General features: G+C 43.7%; 1 protein-coding gene across 1 annotated transcript in view; it reads right to left on the reverse strand.

Annotated features, from left to right (window-relative positions):
* Nucleotides 1-7,606: 7,606 nt before the first annotated feature.
* The window catches only part of LOC133450835 (NACHT, LRR and PYD domains-containing protein 3-like), a 40,098-nt gene continuing 32,522 nt past the window's right edge, over nt 7,607-15,182 (reverse strand). The window contains exons 9-10 of the mRNA XM_061729740.1: nt 11,636-11,809; nt 7,607-7,610 (exon numbers count right to left, since the gene is read on the reverse strand). Coding sequence (XP_061585724.1) covers nt 7,607-7,610; nt 11,636-11,809 — 178 coding nt within the window. The remainder of the gene's footprint in view (nt 7,611-11,635; nt 11,810-15,182) is intronic.

Below are 15,182 nucleotides of genomic sequence, written 5' to 3' on the forward strand. Positions count from 1 at the left end.
CCACTGGAGGATGAACCCCTGGCTACTGAGCAGTCCTCCATTCATTGATTATATTACCGAACAGTGGAATGTTTTTATTGCTACTAATAAGACTCCCGATGTTAGTCCATCTCTGCTATGGGAAACGGCTAAAGCCTATCTTAGGGGGAGTATTATATCATATACCACAGCTCAGAAAAAGGCTGCTATGAAGGAACAACTTAGCTTAGAAAATACAATACAGCAGCTGGAGGTACAATTTAAAAGTGTACCCTCTAAATATCTGTCTAAAAAATTGGAAGCAGCTCGTTCGGCCCTAAACCAACTGCTAACTAAAAAGGCTGAGTCAGCCATCTTTTTTGCAAAGCATAGGCTCTATGAGTCAGGAAACAAACCTGGCCGTCTTTTAGCAAGATTGGCAAGAGGTAGAACGGAGTCAAACACGATACCATCACTGCTGGATGACAATCAGGTTAGACACTACAAAACCAAAGACATCAATAAAATAATGAGGCAATTTTATCAGAAGCTTTATTCATCTGAATGTAAATTCTCTGAGGAGAGGAGGGAGGGGTTTCTCGATAAGGTGTCCCTCCCATCCCTGTCAGAGGAAGAAAAAGAAAAGTTAATGGCACGAGTGACTGAGAAGGAGGTCCGTGCAGCCATAGCATCCATTAAGGGTGGAAAGGCACCAGGACCTGATGGGTTCTGTCCGGAGTTCTACAAGAAACTGACTCACCTGATAGCCGGACCACTTACTGACATGTATCTGGATTCCTTTGGGATTGGTCACTTCCCCCCAACGCTTAATCTAGCAAACATTACACTTATCCTTAAGAAAGAAAAGCCCCCTGAACCCCCCCCTCAGAAATGTGAGGAGACTGTTGAAGATCATACAGCACTCAAGTAAAGAAAATCATAGAGGACTTGCTGTATCTTTAGATGCTGAAAAGGCGTTTGATAGGGTGGAGTGGGAATACTTATTCGACGCCCTTGGGAGGTTTGGGTTGGGGGGGGGGTTTCTTAAATGGGTTAAGATACTCTAAAACTCTCCACAGGCCTGTATTGTAACTAATGGCACACAGTCGTCGCCTTTCCCACTGCGTAGGGGGACGAGACAGGGTTGCCCCCTGTCTCCGTTGCTCTTTGCGCTAGCACTTGAGCCCCTAGCGGAGGCTATTAGACAACACAAAGACGTACATGGGATGACGATGAGTGTAAAATTGCACTCTATGCTGATGACATCTTGTTGTTCCTGACAAAACCTGACATATCAATCCCAACTATTCTCTCAATTATCCAGGAGTTCAGCTCATTCTCAGGCTACAAGATCAATTATGGCAAATCAGAGGCTATGCCATTGGGCAGCCCGACTGACCTGGCTTCACTTGCTAACTGCCCCTTTAAATTGTCCCCCACAGGCTTCACCTACCTTGGGATAAAAGTCTCACCAGACCTGACTGAGCTATGGAAGCTTAACTTTTCTCCCATAGTAACTAAAATAAAGAAGGGCCTGGATAGATGGCACGACCTCCCTATATCTTTTATGGGGCGCATTAGTTTAGTTAAAATGAACGTATTCCCCAGGTTATTATATTCCCTACAAATGTTACCCCTGTGGATCTCCAAGAAGGTCGCTCTTGATATAGAGAGGGCATTTTCTAGATTCATATGACATGGCAAGAGGCCGGGACAGAAAATAAAAACATTACAGCTACCCTCTGACAAAGGAGGCCTAGGCCTACCAAACATAATTCATTACAACTGGGCATGCCACGCACGCTTCCTATGGGAATGGTTACATGCTCATCTTGAATCCAAGCCCTGTCTAGATTCGTGGTCCTCTTTGCCATCCTCGCTATGGAGCTTGGTCATGAGCGATAAGAAAAAGCTACATAGGGATATCAAGAATAATCCAATTATATACAACACTATTAGAGTGTGGCAGGAAATTTGTAAACATCTAGGCAGAGGAAGTTATGCCTCATTTCTGACCCCTCTGACGAGGAATCAGGATTTCCCCCCAGGTCTCCGCCCCAATATTTTTGACAGGCGGCACGGCAACGGGGTGCGTGTGATTGGAGACTTATATGACAATATGATACTAATGACTTTCCAACAATTGCAGTCTAAATTCAGTATCCCTAAAGAACATCACTATGGCTTTCTTCAGGTCAGGCACTACGTGGGATCTAGGGCCCTCATTTATCAACAGTGCGTAGAAAAGGTTCTAAATTCTGTCGTAGGAGTGAAATTTAGAATGTGTGTAAATACAAAAAATTCCGGATTTATCAAAGGTGCGGACGCTGGTCGTACGCACATCACTGATGATAAATCCCACCTGTTCTAAACTGCCGTGCTCGTGCATGGTTACCGTCATTTGCATTCAGAAACGCCTCCAATTGGCCATATATGGAGCAACAACAGCTCCCACTTGGAGGTTTACAAACTTTATTGAACAAAATTCTGTAGAGTTTACAACAAAAGGCAAATGAAACAAAATAATCAATTATCTACAAATATTCAACATTTGGGGGGGTTGAGAGCAAAAAAAAAAAAAGATACATTTACTGACAAGCTATGGGAAGTGTATTAATAAAAATGAAGAAACAAAGACATCGTTTCATATGAGCTTTTGGCAATATCGTTTTTTTCACGGATTAGTTTTACAGACGCTTCTCAACCCTGGTCCTCGTGGGCCCCTGTCCTGCATGTTTTAGATGTTTCCCTGCACCAACACACCTGATTCTAATTAATGGTCCTAATTAGCTTGTCACCAAGGTCTGCACAGCTCTGTTGATGACACAGGTACTTTTATCACGGTGCGCTGAAGCAGGGTGGCATCTAAAACATGCAGGACAGGGGCCCATGAGGAACAGGATTGAGAAACACTGGCCGCTAAATACAGTTTACATTCATTTTTCAGATGTACAATGGAGGGGTTTTCTGTTATTCCATTTGCATTTATGTATGTGATATTTACCTAGTAAAATAATTATGTTGACCATGTTTGATATATTTCTTGGAAGATTATCCATAAATTAAGATTTGGTTGGAGTCAAAAGCTCCTGCTTGGAGGTGCAAACACCAACCGAGCTGTTCTGCAGAATAAATGAGTGTTGCGTTCCTCCAGGCCACCGGGCAACGACGGGCAACAGAGACATAGTTGCATCGCAGATTATTTGTGCATTGATTGAATGAAATCCTTTCATGTCCACGTAACTGAATTCATTATGTGATGGTGCTTTTATGGCAATGTGGGTGCAATCTAGCTCCAATTATGTTTGGGAATCCGGCGATCGCATGAAATCCTCGTTTAATTTCGATTTGGTGATGTGTGTATGGAAACTGGGTGTAAATTATGGCCAGAGAAATTATTGCATCCAACACTGCCGGCATGATTTTGCTTAGTATCGGCTGCGAAATGCCGCATATGTCAAAATGTTCCGGTGGCAAAAAATCCCAGGGTGGACAGGAGCTGGATGTGACTGGGATGGCTTGCGTTTTGTCTCTCGCTCCATTATAGGTTGTAAATCACGGCATAAATCCATCAGAATGTTTTTGGGGAAGCGCTACCTGCTGAGCAGCCGCTCCGTGCTCTCACAGATCAACAGATCAGTGCGCTCTTTGAAAACGCGCTCCCTCGGAGCGCAAATCCTCCAACACTGCAAGATAAGCCATGGTACTTGTATTTTCTTTTCAGGTCGTCCTGCCAAAGCTGTCTTTTATAGCTTGTCACACCAATTATTCAAAATGTCTGATGTCTTATGGATAATTTTTATTAATTGGAGGAAACGGGGAACATGTGCACATGTTCCCCGTTCAGTCACAGTTCAGCGATCTCAAACTTCACATGTAAAGTTTGAGACTCTTTTAATGGGTTCTATTTGTAGTTTTACTGTTCTACCACTAGGTTTTGTGCATACGCATGGTCGGAGCTGTGCGTATATTTACACGTGTTTCTGCGCACAAATACATGTTGATAAATACCATACTTTGCGTGGGAATGCTCGTATGCACGCTTTACGCACAGATCTGTGCGTACGCACGGTTGATAAATGAGGGCCTAGGACCCTACCCCCTCTTGATCCAGTCATGAATAGTGAGGCTGAGAGGTTCCTCATCTCCCGAAAAGGTCTCACCCATTTTATTTCTTCCTTCTATGCTCTACTATATTCTCTTAGCACAGGCGATATCACAAGCATTGCACAGAAGTGGGAGAAATATCTTGACACAGAGTATATTGAAGATGACTGGCAGGAGGCCATTAAAGTATTTAAATCTACCTTTACATGTAACAGACTGAGAGAGACACAATATAAAATACTACACCGTCTACACTTAACGCCATACATACTAAATAAGATGGACCGTCAGATTTCACCTTTGTGTAATAAGTGTCATAGAGAGATTGGAACATACTACCATTATTTCTGGCAATGTAAATTGATAAAAAGATTTTGGGGTACAATCTCGCAGGAACTGAGTGGTATTTTTCAAGTTAGGATGAGGAGGGACCCTGGCCTTTTCATCCTCTGCCTTCCATCAAGGGAGGTGACTTTAACCCATTTAAAGTTCAAATTATGCAACAAATTATTATTATTGTCCAGAAAATGCATCTTAATTAACTGGATCACTGATAAACCACCTACTGTTACCCTATGGTATAGGGAAATATTCCGGGTCCTCCCCCATGAAAGACTTAGTGCAGTTGTGAAGGGTAATGAAAGGTCCTTTAATGAAATGTGGGCTCCTCTGCTTAACTACCTACCAATGGTCACGCCCTCCTGAGATGAATCCTTAAGTGTCCTTGTTTGCAGTGTGGCATTTTCACACTACCATATGGTTTTGTTTTTAATCAGTTTGATTTATCACTGCTTACTGCATAGGATACTGATATGACTGTGACTACATTAATGGGTGTAAACTGTGTGTACGAGGAGCAATATGGGGAGGGGTACCTATATGTGCTGTGAGGGTGTATAGGGGCGGTCGGCTGGAAGAATTGATGGATGGCAATACTGTATTTTGTTTTATTTGATTTTATCTATTTCTGCAATTGACACAATGGCAAATTTTATGTTCTGTGTCTTTGTTGAAAAACAATAAAAAAAGAAAGAAGAGGAGATAAAGGAGTGTTAGCAGACATCCCTCCATCAGTTGTAGAAGAAAGAAGAGAGCAGATAAAGGAGTGTTTGCAGAGATCCCTCCATCAGCTGTAGAAGAAAGAAGAGAGCAGATAAATGAGTGTTTGCAGAGATCCCTCCATCAGCTGTAGATGAATAATAGAGCAGATAAAGGAGTGTTAGCAGAGATCCCTCCATTAGCTGTAGAGGAAGAAGAAAGAAGAGAGCAGATAAAGGAGTGTTTGCAGAGATCCCTCCATCAGCTGTAGAGGGAAGGAGAAAGAAGAGAGCACATGAAGGAGTGTTTGCAGAGATCCCTCCATCAGTTGTAGAGGAAGAAGAAAGAAGACAGCAGATAAAGGAGTGTTTGCAGAGATCCCTCCATCAGCTGTAGAGAGAAGAAGAAAGAAGAGAGCAGATAAAAGAGTGTTTGCAGAGATCCCTCCATCAGCTGTAGAGGAAGAAGAAAGAATAGAGCAGATAAAGGAGTGTTTGTAGAGATCCCTCCATCAGCTGTAAAGGCAAGAAGAGAGCGGATAAAGGAGTGTTAGCAGAGATCCCTCCATAATCTGTAGAGGGAAGAAGAGAGCAGGTACAGGAGTGTTTGCAGAGATCCCTCCATCAGCTGTAGGGGGAAGAAGAAAGAAGAGAGCAAATAAAGGAGTGTTAGCAGAGATCCCTCCATCAGCTGTAGAGGGAAGAAAGAAGAGAGCAGATAAAGGAGTGTTAGCAGAGATCCCTCCATCAGCTGTAGATGGAAGAAGAAAGAAGAGAGCAGATAAAGTAGTGTTTGCAGATATCCCTCCATCACCTGTAGAGGAAGAAGAAAGAAGAGAGCAGATAAAGGAGTGTTAGCAGAGATCCCTCCATCAGCTGTAGATGGAAGAAGAAAGAAGAGAGCAGATAAAGTAGTGTTAGCAGAGATCCCTCCATGAGCTGTAGAAGAAGAAGAAAGAAGAGAACAGATGAAGGAGTGTTTGCAAAGATCCCTCCATCAGCTGTAGAGGGAAGAAGAAAGAAGAGAGCAGATAAAGGAGTGTTTGCAGAGATCCCTCCATCAGTTGTAGAGGAAGAAGAAAGAAGAGAGCAGATAATGTAGTGTTAGCAGAGATCCCTCCATGAGCTGTAGAGGGAAGAAGAGAGAAGAGAGCAGATAAAGTAGTGTTAGCAAAGATCCCTCCATCAGCTGTAGATGAAGAAGAAAGAATAGAGCAGATGAAGGAGTGTTAGCAAAGATCCCTCCATCAGCTGTAGATGAAGAAGAAAGAAGAGAGCAGATGAAGGAGTGTTTGCAGAGATCCCCCCATCAGCTGTAGAGGGAAGGAGAAAGAAGAGAGCAGATAAAGGAGTGTTAGCAGATATCCCTCCATCAGCTGTAGAAGAAGAAGAAAGAAGAGAGCAGATAAAGGAATGTTAGCAGAGATCCCTCCATCAGCTGTAGAGGAATAATAGAGCAGATAAAGGAGTGTTTGCAGATATGCCTCCATCAGCTGTAGAGGAAGAAGAAAGAAGAGAGCAGATGGAGGAGTGTTTGCAGAGATCCCTCCATCAGCTGTAGAGGGAAGAAGAGAGAAGAGAGCAGATAAAGGAGTGTTTGCAGAGATCCCTCCATCAGCTGTAGAGGGAAGTAGAAAGAAGAGAGCAGATAAAGGAGTGTTAGCAGATATCCCTCCATCAGCTGTAGAAGAAGAAGAAAGAAGAGAGCAGATAAAGGAATGTTAGCAGAGATCCCTCCATCAGCTGTAGAGGAATAATAGAGCAGATAAAGGAGTGTTTGCAGATATGCCTCCATCAGCTGTAGAGGAAGAAGAAAGAAGAGAGCAGATGGAGGAGTGTTTGCAGAGATCCCTCCATCAGCTGTAGAGGGAAGAAGAGAGAAGAGAGCAGATAAAGGAGTGTTTGCAGAGATCCCTCCATCAGCTGTAGAGGGAAGTAGAAAGAAGAGAGCAGATAAAGGAGTGTTTGCAGAGATCCCTCCATCAGCTGTAGAGGGAAGAAGAAAGAAGAGAGCAGATAAAGGAGTGTTTGCAGAGATCCCTCCATCAGCTGTAGAGGAATAATAGAGCAGATAAAGGAGTGTTTGCAGAGATCCCTCCATCAGCTGTAGAGGAATAATAGAGCAGATAAAGGAGTGTTAGCAGAGATCCCTCCAACAGCTGTAAAGGCAAGAAGAGAGCAGATAAAGGAGTCTTAGCAGAGATCCCTCCATCATCTGTAGAGGGAAGAAGAAAGAATAGAGCATATAAAGGAGTGTTTGTAGAGATCCCTCCAACAGCTGTAAAGGCAAGAAGAGAGCAGATAAAGGAGTCTTAGCAGAGATCCCTCCATCATCTGTAGAGGGAAGAAGAAAGAAGAGAGCAGATAAAGGAGTGTTTGCAGAGATCCCTCCATCAGCTGTAGAGGAATAATAGAGCAGATAAAGGAGTGTTAGCAGAGATCCCTCCAACAGCTGTAAAGGCAAGAAGAGAGCAGATAAAGGAGTCTTAGCAGAGATCCCTCCATCATCTGTAGAGGGAAGAAGAACGAATAGAGCATATAAAGGAGTGTTTGTAGAGATCCCTCCAACAGCTGTAAAGGCAAGAAGAGAGCAGATAAAGGAGTCTTAGCAGAGATCCCTCCATCATCTGTAGAGGGAAGAAGAAAGAAGAGAGCAGATAAAGGAGTGTTTGCAGAGATCCCTCCATCAGCTGTAGAGGAAGAAGAAAGAAGAGAGGATATAAAGGAGTGTTAGCAGAAATCCCTCCATCAGCTGTAGAGGAAGAAGAAAGAAGAGAGAAGATGAAGGAGTGTTTGCAGAGATCCCTCCATCAGCTGTAGAGGAATAATAGAGCAGATAAAGGAGTGTTAACAGAGATCCCTCCATCAGCTGTAGAAGAAGAAGAAAGAAGAGAGCAGATAAATGAGTGTTTGCAGAGATCCCTCCATCAGCTGTAGAAGGAAGAAGTAAGAAGAGAGCAGATAAAGGAGTGTTTGTAGAGATCCCTCCATCAGCTGTAGAGGAAGAAGAAAGAAGAGAGCAGATAAAGGAGTGTTTGCAGAGATCCCTCCATCAGCTGTAGAGGGAAGAAGAAAGAAGAGATCAGATGAAGGAGTGTTTGCAGAGATCCCTCCATCAGCAGTAGAGGAAGAAGTAAGAAGAGAGCAGATAAAGGAGTGTTTGCAGAGATCCCTCCATCAGCTGTAGAGGGAAGGCGAAAGAAGGGAGCAGATAAAAGAGTGTTTGCAGAGATCCCTCCATCAGTTGTAGAGGAAGAAGAAAGAAGACAGCAGATAAAGGAGTGTTTGCAGAGATCCCTCCATCAGCTGTAGAGGAAGAAGAAAGAAGAGAGCAGTTAAATTAGTGTTTGCAGAGATCCCTCCATCAGCTGTAGAGGAAGAAGAAAGAAGAGAGCAGATTAAGGAGTTTGCAGAGATCCCTCCATCAGTTGTAGAGGGAAGAAGAAAGAAGAGGGCAGATAAAGGAGTGTTTGCAGAGATCCCTCCATCAGCTGTAGAGGAAGAAAAAAGAAGAGAGCAGTTAAAGGAGGGTTTGCAGAGATATCTCCATCAACTGTAGAGGAAGAAGAAATAAGAGAGCAGATAAAGGAGTGTTTGCAGAGATCCCTCCATCAGCTGTAGAGGAAGAAGAAAGAAGAAAGCAGATAGAGGAGTGTTTGCAGAGATCCCTCCATCAGCTGTAGAGGAAGAAGAAAGAAGAGAGCAGATAAAGGAGTGTTTGTAGAGATCCCTCCATCAGATGTAGATGGAAGAAGAGAGCAGATAAAGGAGTGTTTGCAGAGGTCCATCCATCAGCTGTAGAGGAAGAAGAAAGAAGAGAGCAGATAAAGGAGTGTTTGCAGAGATCCCTCCATCAGCTGTAGAGGAAGAAGAAAGAAGAGATCAGTTAAAGGAGTGTTTGCAGAGATCCCTCCATCAGCTGTAGAGGAAGAAGAAAGAAGAGAGCAGTTAAAGGAGTGTTTGCAGAGATCCCTCCATCAGCTGTAGAGGAAGAAGAAAGAAGAGAGCAGATAAAGGAGTGTTTGCAGAGATCCCTCCATCAGCTGTAGAGGAAGAAGAAAGAAGAGAGCAGATAAAGGAGTGTTTGCAGAGATCCCTCCATCAGCTGTAGAGGGAAGAAGAAAGAAGAGAGCAGATAAAGGAGTGTTTGCAGAGATCCCTCCATCAGCTGTAGAAGAAAGAAGAGAGCAGATAAAGGAGTGTTTGCACAGATCCCTCCATCAGCTGTAGAGGAAGAAGAAAGAAGAGAGCAGATAAAGGAGTGTTAGCAGAGATCCCTCCATCAGCACACCCAGGACTTCAGAGTTCTGAGCTGCAGTGGAGCAGCTGTGTGTCTGAACATCCTGGAAGGCCGTCAGCTGGAATACACCTTTATTTCTGGACACGTGAAAACCAGCACGACACTGGTCTACAACAAACATCTGGACCATCTGATTGGCCGACTGCTGTCTCTGTGTTTCTGTCCAATCCTGCAGCCTTTCATCCTCCTCCTCTCACAGCTTCACGAGGAAAGCAGCTGCTGAGAGGCTGCAGCTTCACTGGAAACACTGATCTTTGTTTGGACACCAACTGGTTTTAGTAGAAAACTGCTGGAAGCAGCAGAACCGAGTCCAACCTCCACTGACCTGACAGTCTGCAGCTTGTAGTCTGGACTCTTCACCAAATAAGAAAGATGCTTCACATCTGAATCCTGCAGGTCGTTCCAGCCCAGGTCCAGATGTTTCAGATGGGAGGGGTTGGACTTCAGAGCTGAGACCAGAGAAGAACAGCTGATCTTTGACAACCTGCACCTCACCAATCTGAATAAAGAATAAAAGATTGCAGAGATCCCTCCATCAGCTGTAGAAGGAAGAAGTAAGAAGAGAGCAGATAAAGGAGTGTTTGTAGAGATCCCTCCATCAGCTGTAGAGGAAGAAGAAAGAAGAGAGCAGATAAAGGAGTGTTTGCAGAGATCCCTCCATCAGCTGTAGAGGGAAGAAGAAAGAAGAGATCAGATGAAGGAGTGTTTGCAGAGATCCCTCCATCAGCAGTAGAGGAAGAAGTAAGAAGAGAGCAGATAAAGGAGTGTTTGCAGAGATCCCTCCATCAGCTGTAGAGGGAAGGCGAAAGAAGGGAGCAGATAAAAGAGTGTTTGCAGAGATCCCTCCATCAGTTGTAGAGGAAGAAGAAAGAAGACAGCAGATAAAGGAGTGTTTGCAGAGATCCCTCCATCAGCTGTAGAGGAAGAAGAAAGAAGAGAGCAGTTAAATTAGTGTTTGCAGAGATCCCTCCATCAGCTGTAGAGGAAGAAGAAAGAAGAGAGCAGATTAAGGAGTTTGCAGAGATCCCTCCATCAGTTGTAGAGGGAAGAAGAAAGAAGAGGGCAGATAAAGGAGTGTTTGCAGAGATCCCTCCATCAGCTGTAGAGGAAGAAAAAAGAAGAGAGCAGTTAAAGGAGGGTTTGCAGAGATATCTCCATCAACTGTAGAGGAAGAAGAAATAAGAGAGCAGATAAAGGAGTGTTTGCAGAGATCCCTCCATCAGCTGTAGAGGAAGAAGAAAGAAGAAAGCAGATAGAGGAGTGTTTGCAGAGATCCCTCCATCAGCTGTAGAGGAAGAAGAAAGAAGAGAGCAGATAAAGGAGTGTTTGTAGAGATCCCTCCATCAGATGTAGATGGAAGAAGAGAGCAGATAAAGGAGTGTTTGCAGAGGTCCATCCATCAGCTGTAGAGGAAGAAGAAAGAAGAGAGCAGATAAAGGAGTGTTTGCAGAGATCCCTCCATCAGCTGTAGAGGAAGAAGAAAGAAGAGATCAGTTAAAGGAGTGTTTGCAGAGATCCCTCCATCAGCTGTAGAGGAAGAAGAAAGAAGAGAGCAGTTAAAGGAGTGTTTGCAGAGATCCCTCCATCAGCTGTAGAGGAAGAAGAAAGAAGAGAGCAGATAAAGGAGTGTTTGCAGAGATCCCTCCATCAGCTGTAGAGGAAGAAGAAAGAAGAGAGCAGATAAAGGAGTGTTTGCAGAGATCCCTCCATCAGCTGTAGAGGGAAGAAGAAAGAAGAGAGCAGATAAAGGAGTGTTTGCAGAGATCCCTCCATCAGCTGTAGAAGAAAGAAGAGAGCAGATAAAGGAGTGTTTGCACAGATCCCTCCATCAGCTGTAGAGGAAGAAGAAAGAAGAGAGCAGATAAAGGAGTGTTAGCAGAGATCCCTCCATCAGCACACCCAGGACTTCAGAGTTCTGAGCTGCAGTGGAGCAGCTGTGTGTCTGAACATCCTGGAAGGCCGTCAGCTGGAATACACCTTTATTTCTGGACACGTGAAAACCAGCACGACACTGGTCTACAACAAACATCTGGACCATCTGATTGGCCGACTGCTGTCTCTGTGTTTCTGTCCAATCCTGCAGCCTTTCATCCTCCTCCTCTCACAGCTTCACGAGGAAAGCAGCTGCTGAGAGGCTGCAGCTTCACTGGAAACACTGATCTTTGTTTGGACACCAACTGGTTTTAGTAGAAAACTGCTGGAAGCAGCAGAACCGAGTCCAACCTCCACTGACCTGACAGTCTGCAGCTTGTAGTCTGGACTCTTCACCAAATAAGAAAGATGCTTCACATCTGAATCCTGCAGGTCGTTCCAGCCCAGGTCCAGATGTTTCAGATGGGAGGGGTTGGACTTCAGAGCTGAGACCAGAGAAGAACAGCTGATCTTTGACAACCTGCACCTCACCAATCTGAATAAAGAATAAAAGATACATTACAATTCAGCATCATCATCATTCTAAATGATCCACACAGATAAGAATTAGAAAGGTGATGGACTTTATGAAGGCTGATGTTCATATTGATGCCACACATGTGATCAATAGTCTGCGTATATTTCTCTTCAGTATTATTGACTTGATGATTAGAAAAGTCTGAGTTTGTGCTGATTTCAATAAAGTCAGTGATGAGGACGACAGTGTAGACCATGTAAAGTCCATTCATGTCACGTGTTTCTGTCCCAATAACATGTCTGTTTGTAAATTATGTTTTGGACGATAAAGTTTTCATTCCTAGAAGGACTTTGTGAGCAGAGAAAGAGTTTCAGGACAGGAGGACCTCTGTGTTTATTCAGCATTCATGAAAGACATATGTTCTCCAGTGATCAATCTGGAACTGGTGCAGGAAACTTTTGTTTGATTAATACATTTGATTCATCAAGAACAGATGCATGATGGCACAAAAACGTACAAATCTGAACCCTTACAGGGAAACTAGAACCAAATACTGGAATATACAAATACAAAATATGGAAACTAATTGATGTTCCAGGGTTTAATGTATTTTTAATGGCAGAAACAGTTTTGATAGACTTTGAATTCAAATATCAGTCTTTCCATGTAAATATTAAATGAAGGTAAAAGTTTATTGAAGCTGAGTTTTGATGTTAAAATTTGAACTTAAATATAAATAAATAAATAAATAAAATGTAAAACCATTTCCATGCTTTTAAGGAGACATTTCTTCATCAATCAGTACGTATTTGTCTGTTTAGGAGTTTTTTCAAACATTTTCTCTGAACAAGTTGATTGAGTGATGACAGTTTCAACACAAAGTTTCTGATGTTCTTGTTGGATGTTTTCTTGCTGATGAAGGAAACTCATCGTCTAGACAGCAGCTTTATTTCAGTTTTCTTACTTCAACACACATGTATTTCAAATATAGCTTGGTGGTGGATATGCTGCTACAGACCTATGCTGCAGGGGGGACCGACATGATCCACTGGGCGGTGCCTCTCACCCTTCTTCTCCTCTCCCTTTCCCTTCCTCTCTTCTCCATTTCCATTTTTATAAATATTTCATAGCTATTGTTTTGTCCATCGTTCCTGTAGTTTCTTGTGTCGGCCCCCCTTTTTTCTCTTTTGTGCATGTTTGCAGGCCGGAGCCTCGGGAGCTACGTTCCGGCCTGCGGTCCCGGCCCCCCCCATCCCTGGTCTTCCCGTTGCTGCTTCCGTCTGCCTGCGCCCTGCTGAATCTGCCTGGGGCCTTTTTCCCCCCTTACTTACGCCTCGGGTGGGTGTGGAGCTTTGGTCATCCCACTGCAGTGGAGCAACGCTGGTGGGATGCTGATGAGGAGCGGAGCTGGTGCTGGGGAGCGGAGCTGGGGAGCGGAGCTGGTGCTGCGGAGCTGGTGCCGGGGAGCAGAGCTGGTGCTGCGGAGCTGGTGCTGCGGAGCTGGTGCTGCGGAGCTGGTGCTGAGGAGCGGAGCTGGTGCTGCGTAGCTGGTGCTGCAGAGCTGGTGCTGAGAAGCGGAGCTGGTGCTGCGGAGCTGGTGCTGGGGAGCGGAGCTGGTGCTGAGGAGCTGGTGCTGGGGAGCAGAGCTGGTGCTGGGGAGCGGAGCTGGTGCTGAGGAGCTGTTGCTGGGGAGCAGAGCTGGTGCTGGGGAGCGGAGCTGGTGCTGGTGAAGAAGGAATGCCGAACAGAAGAAACAGTACGCGGGGCAAAGACATGACAACTGCAGATGACATGGAAGAGATTAAAAGATCTCTAAACTTTATGTCAGGTGAGCTGACAAAACTAACATCACAGCAGGAACGACTAATTGGACTAGTGGAGGAGGTGAAAACACTGAAAGCCATGCTAATAGAGTAAGAAAGAAAGATAATTGTGCTGGAGCAGAGGGTGGATGAACTGGAACAATACACAAAAAGAGACAATTTGGTATCAATAGGTCTGGAAACTCGACACTGCACATATCCTCGAGCTACTGCAAACTTGGAGACTACAGAAGACGCCCCACAGGAAGAACTGCTGACATTGGAGCAACAAGTGGTGGGCTTTCTGCACAGTAAGCACATACACATTCAAAATGATGCTATTTCTGTTTGTCACACATTACCAAGAAAGACAGAGAAGGCAAAACCTGCTATCATCATAAGATGTATCAGTAGAAAGCAGAGGAATGATTTATTAATGCAAGCAAAGAAACTGAAAGGTACAAATGTATACAAACACTTAACAAAAATGAATGGGGACATCGCACGAGAAGCAAGGATGTTAAGAAAACAGAAAAAAATAATAGCAACATGGACCCGAAATGGCAACGTATGGATTAGAGAACAAGAAGGTTCATGGGCTAGGATGATAAGAGACCTCAAAGAGCTAGAAAAATTTAGAACAGGATAATGTAGCATGGCTGATGTAACTGATATCAAATATAAGAAGAAGAAGAAGAAGAAAGAAGAAAGCAAAAAAGAAGAAAAAAGCTTCCCTTAGTACTCCCACAATGGGGAGGTAAGGTAATGGATTGAAGAATGGATACAGAATGTATGGATATACTGGAGCATGGATTTATATATTTATTTATTTAAAGGACAATGTGCAGGTACATTAAAAAGATGGCTGCACCAGAGTTAGCCACAAGCTAATTTCCATCTGTAGTCCTTGACAAACATAAATACTACACATTAGGGTTTACAATGACAGTGTTCAAATACAAATACAAGAAACAGACTACTGTACAATGTCCTGAAACCACAATAAAAGGTTATCATTTAAAGAACTTAGTGCAAGTACAAAATACAGACTGATTAAAATAACATAGATTAGAATAATTGAACCTAAAATAAGGTTGGGTCAAGATAAATAAATCAGAAAATCCAAATGCCATCAGATGCATCTGATGGCCAAATACCCGTACGGTATTGTCAATGAGAACAGGACTGACTATCCAAAAGCCACTTTTTGACGGCCCTAGAAAAACTATGGAAGTCAGCCATGTCCATTAGATTGTCCGGGAGCCCATTCCATTCCTTAATAGCTTTATATGAAAAAAGCTGATTGAGAAAAGGTGGACTTCCTTATGGGAACATTGCACTCACCCCTGGAGACAGACCTTAGCACTCTACTGGTCGATTGAGAGCGTGGCTGAACATAGGCCTTTAGGGGGGGTGGGGCAGCATCCTGCAGGATTTTGTGTACCAGGCGGATATTGGAGTACCTGATTCAATTATCAAAGCTTAAAATTTTAAGTTTTAACCATATGTGGCAGTGATGGAAGCTGCTTCTAAAGATAGGGAGTTCCTAATGTGACGGAAGTTGGCAATATTAAATTTTAAAATATGAG

Source organism: Cololabis saira, chromosome 9, assembly GCF_033807715.1.
Source record: "Cololabis saira isolate AMF1-May2022 chromosome 9, fColSai1.1, whole genome shotgun sequence".
Classification (NCBI taxonomy): Eukaryota; Metazoa; Chordata; class Actinopteri; order Beloniformes; family Belonidae; genus Cololabis; species Cololabis saira.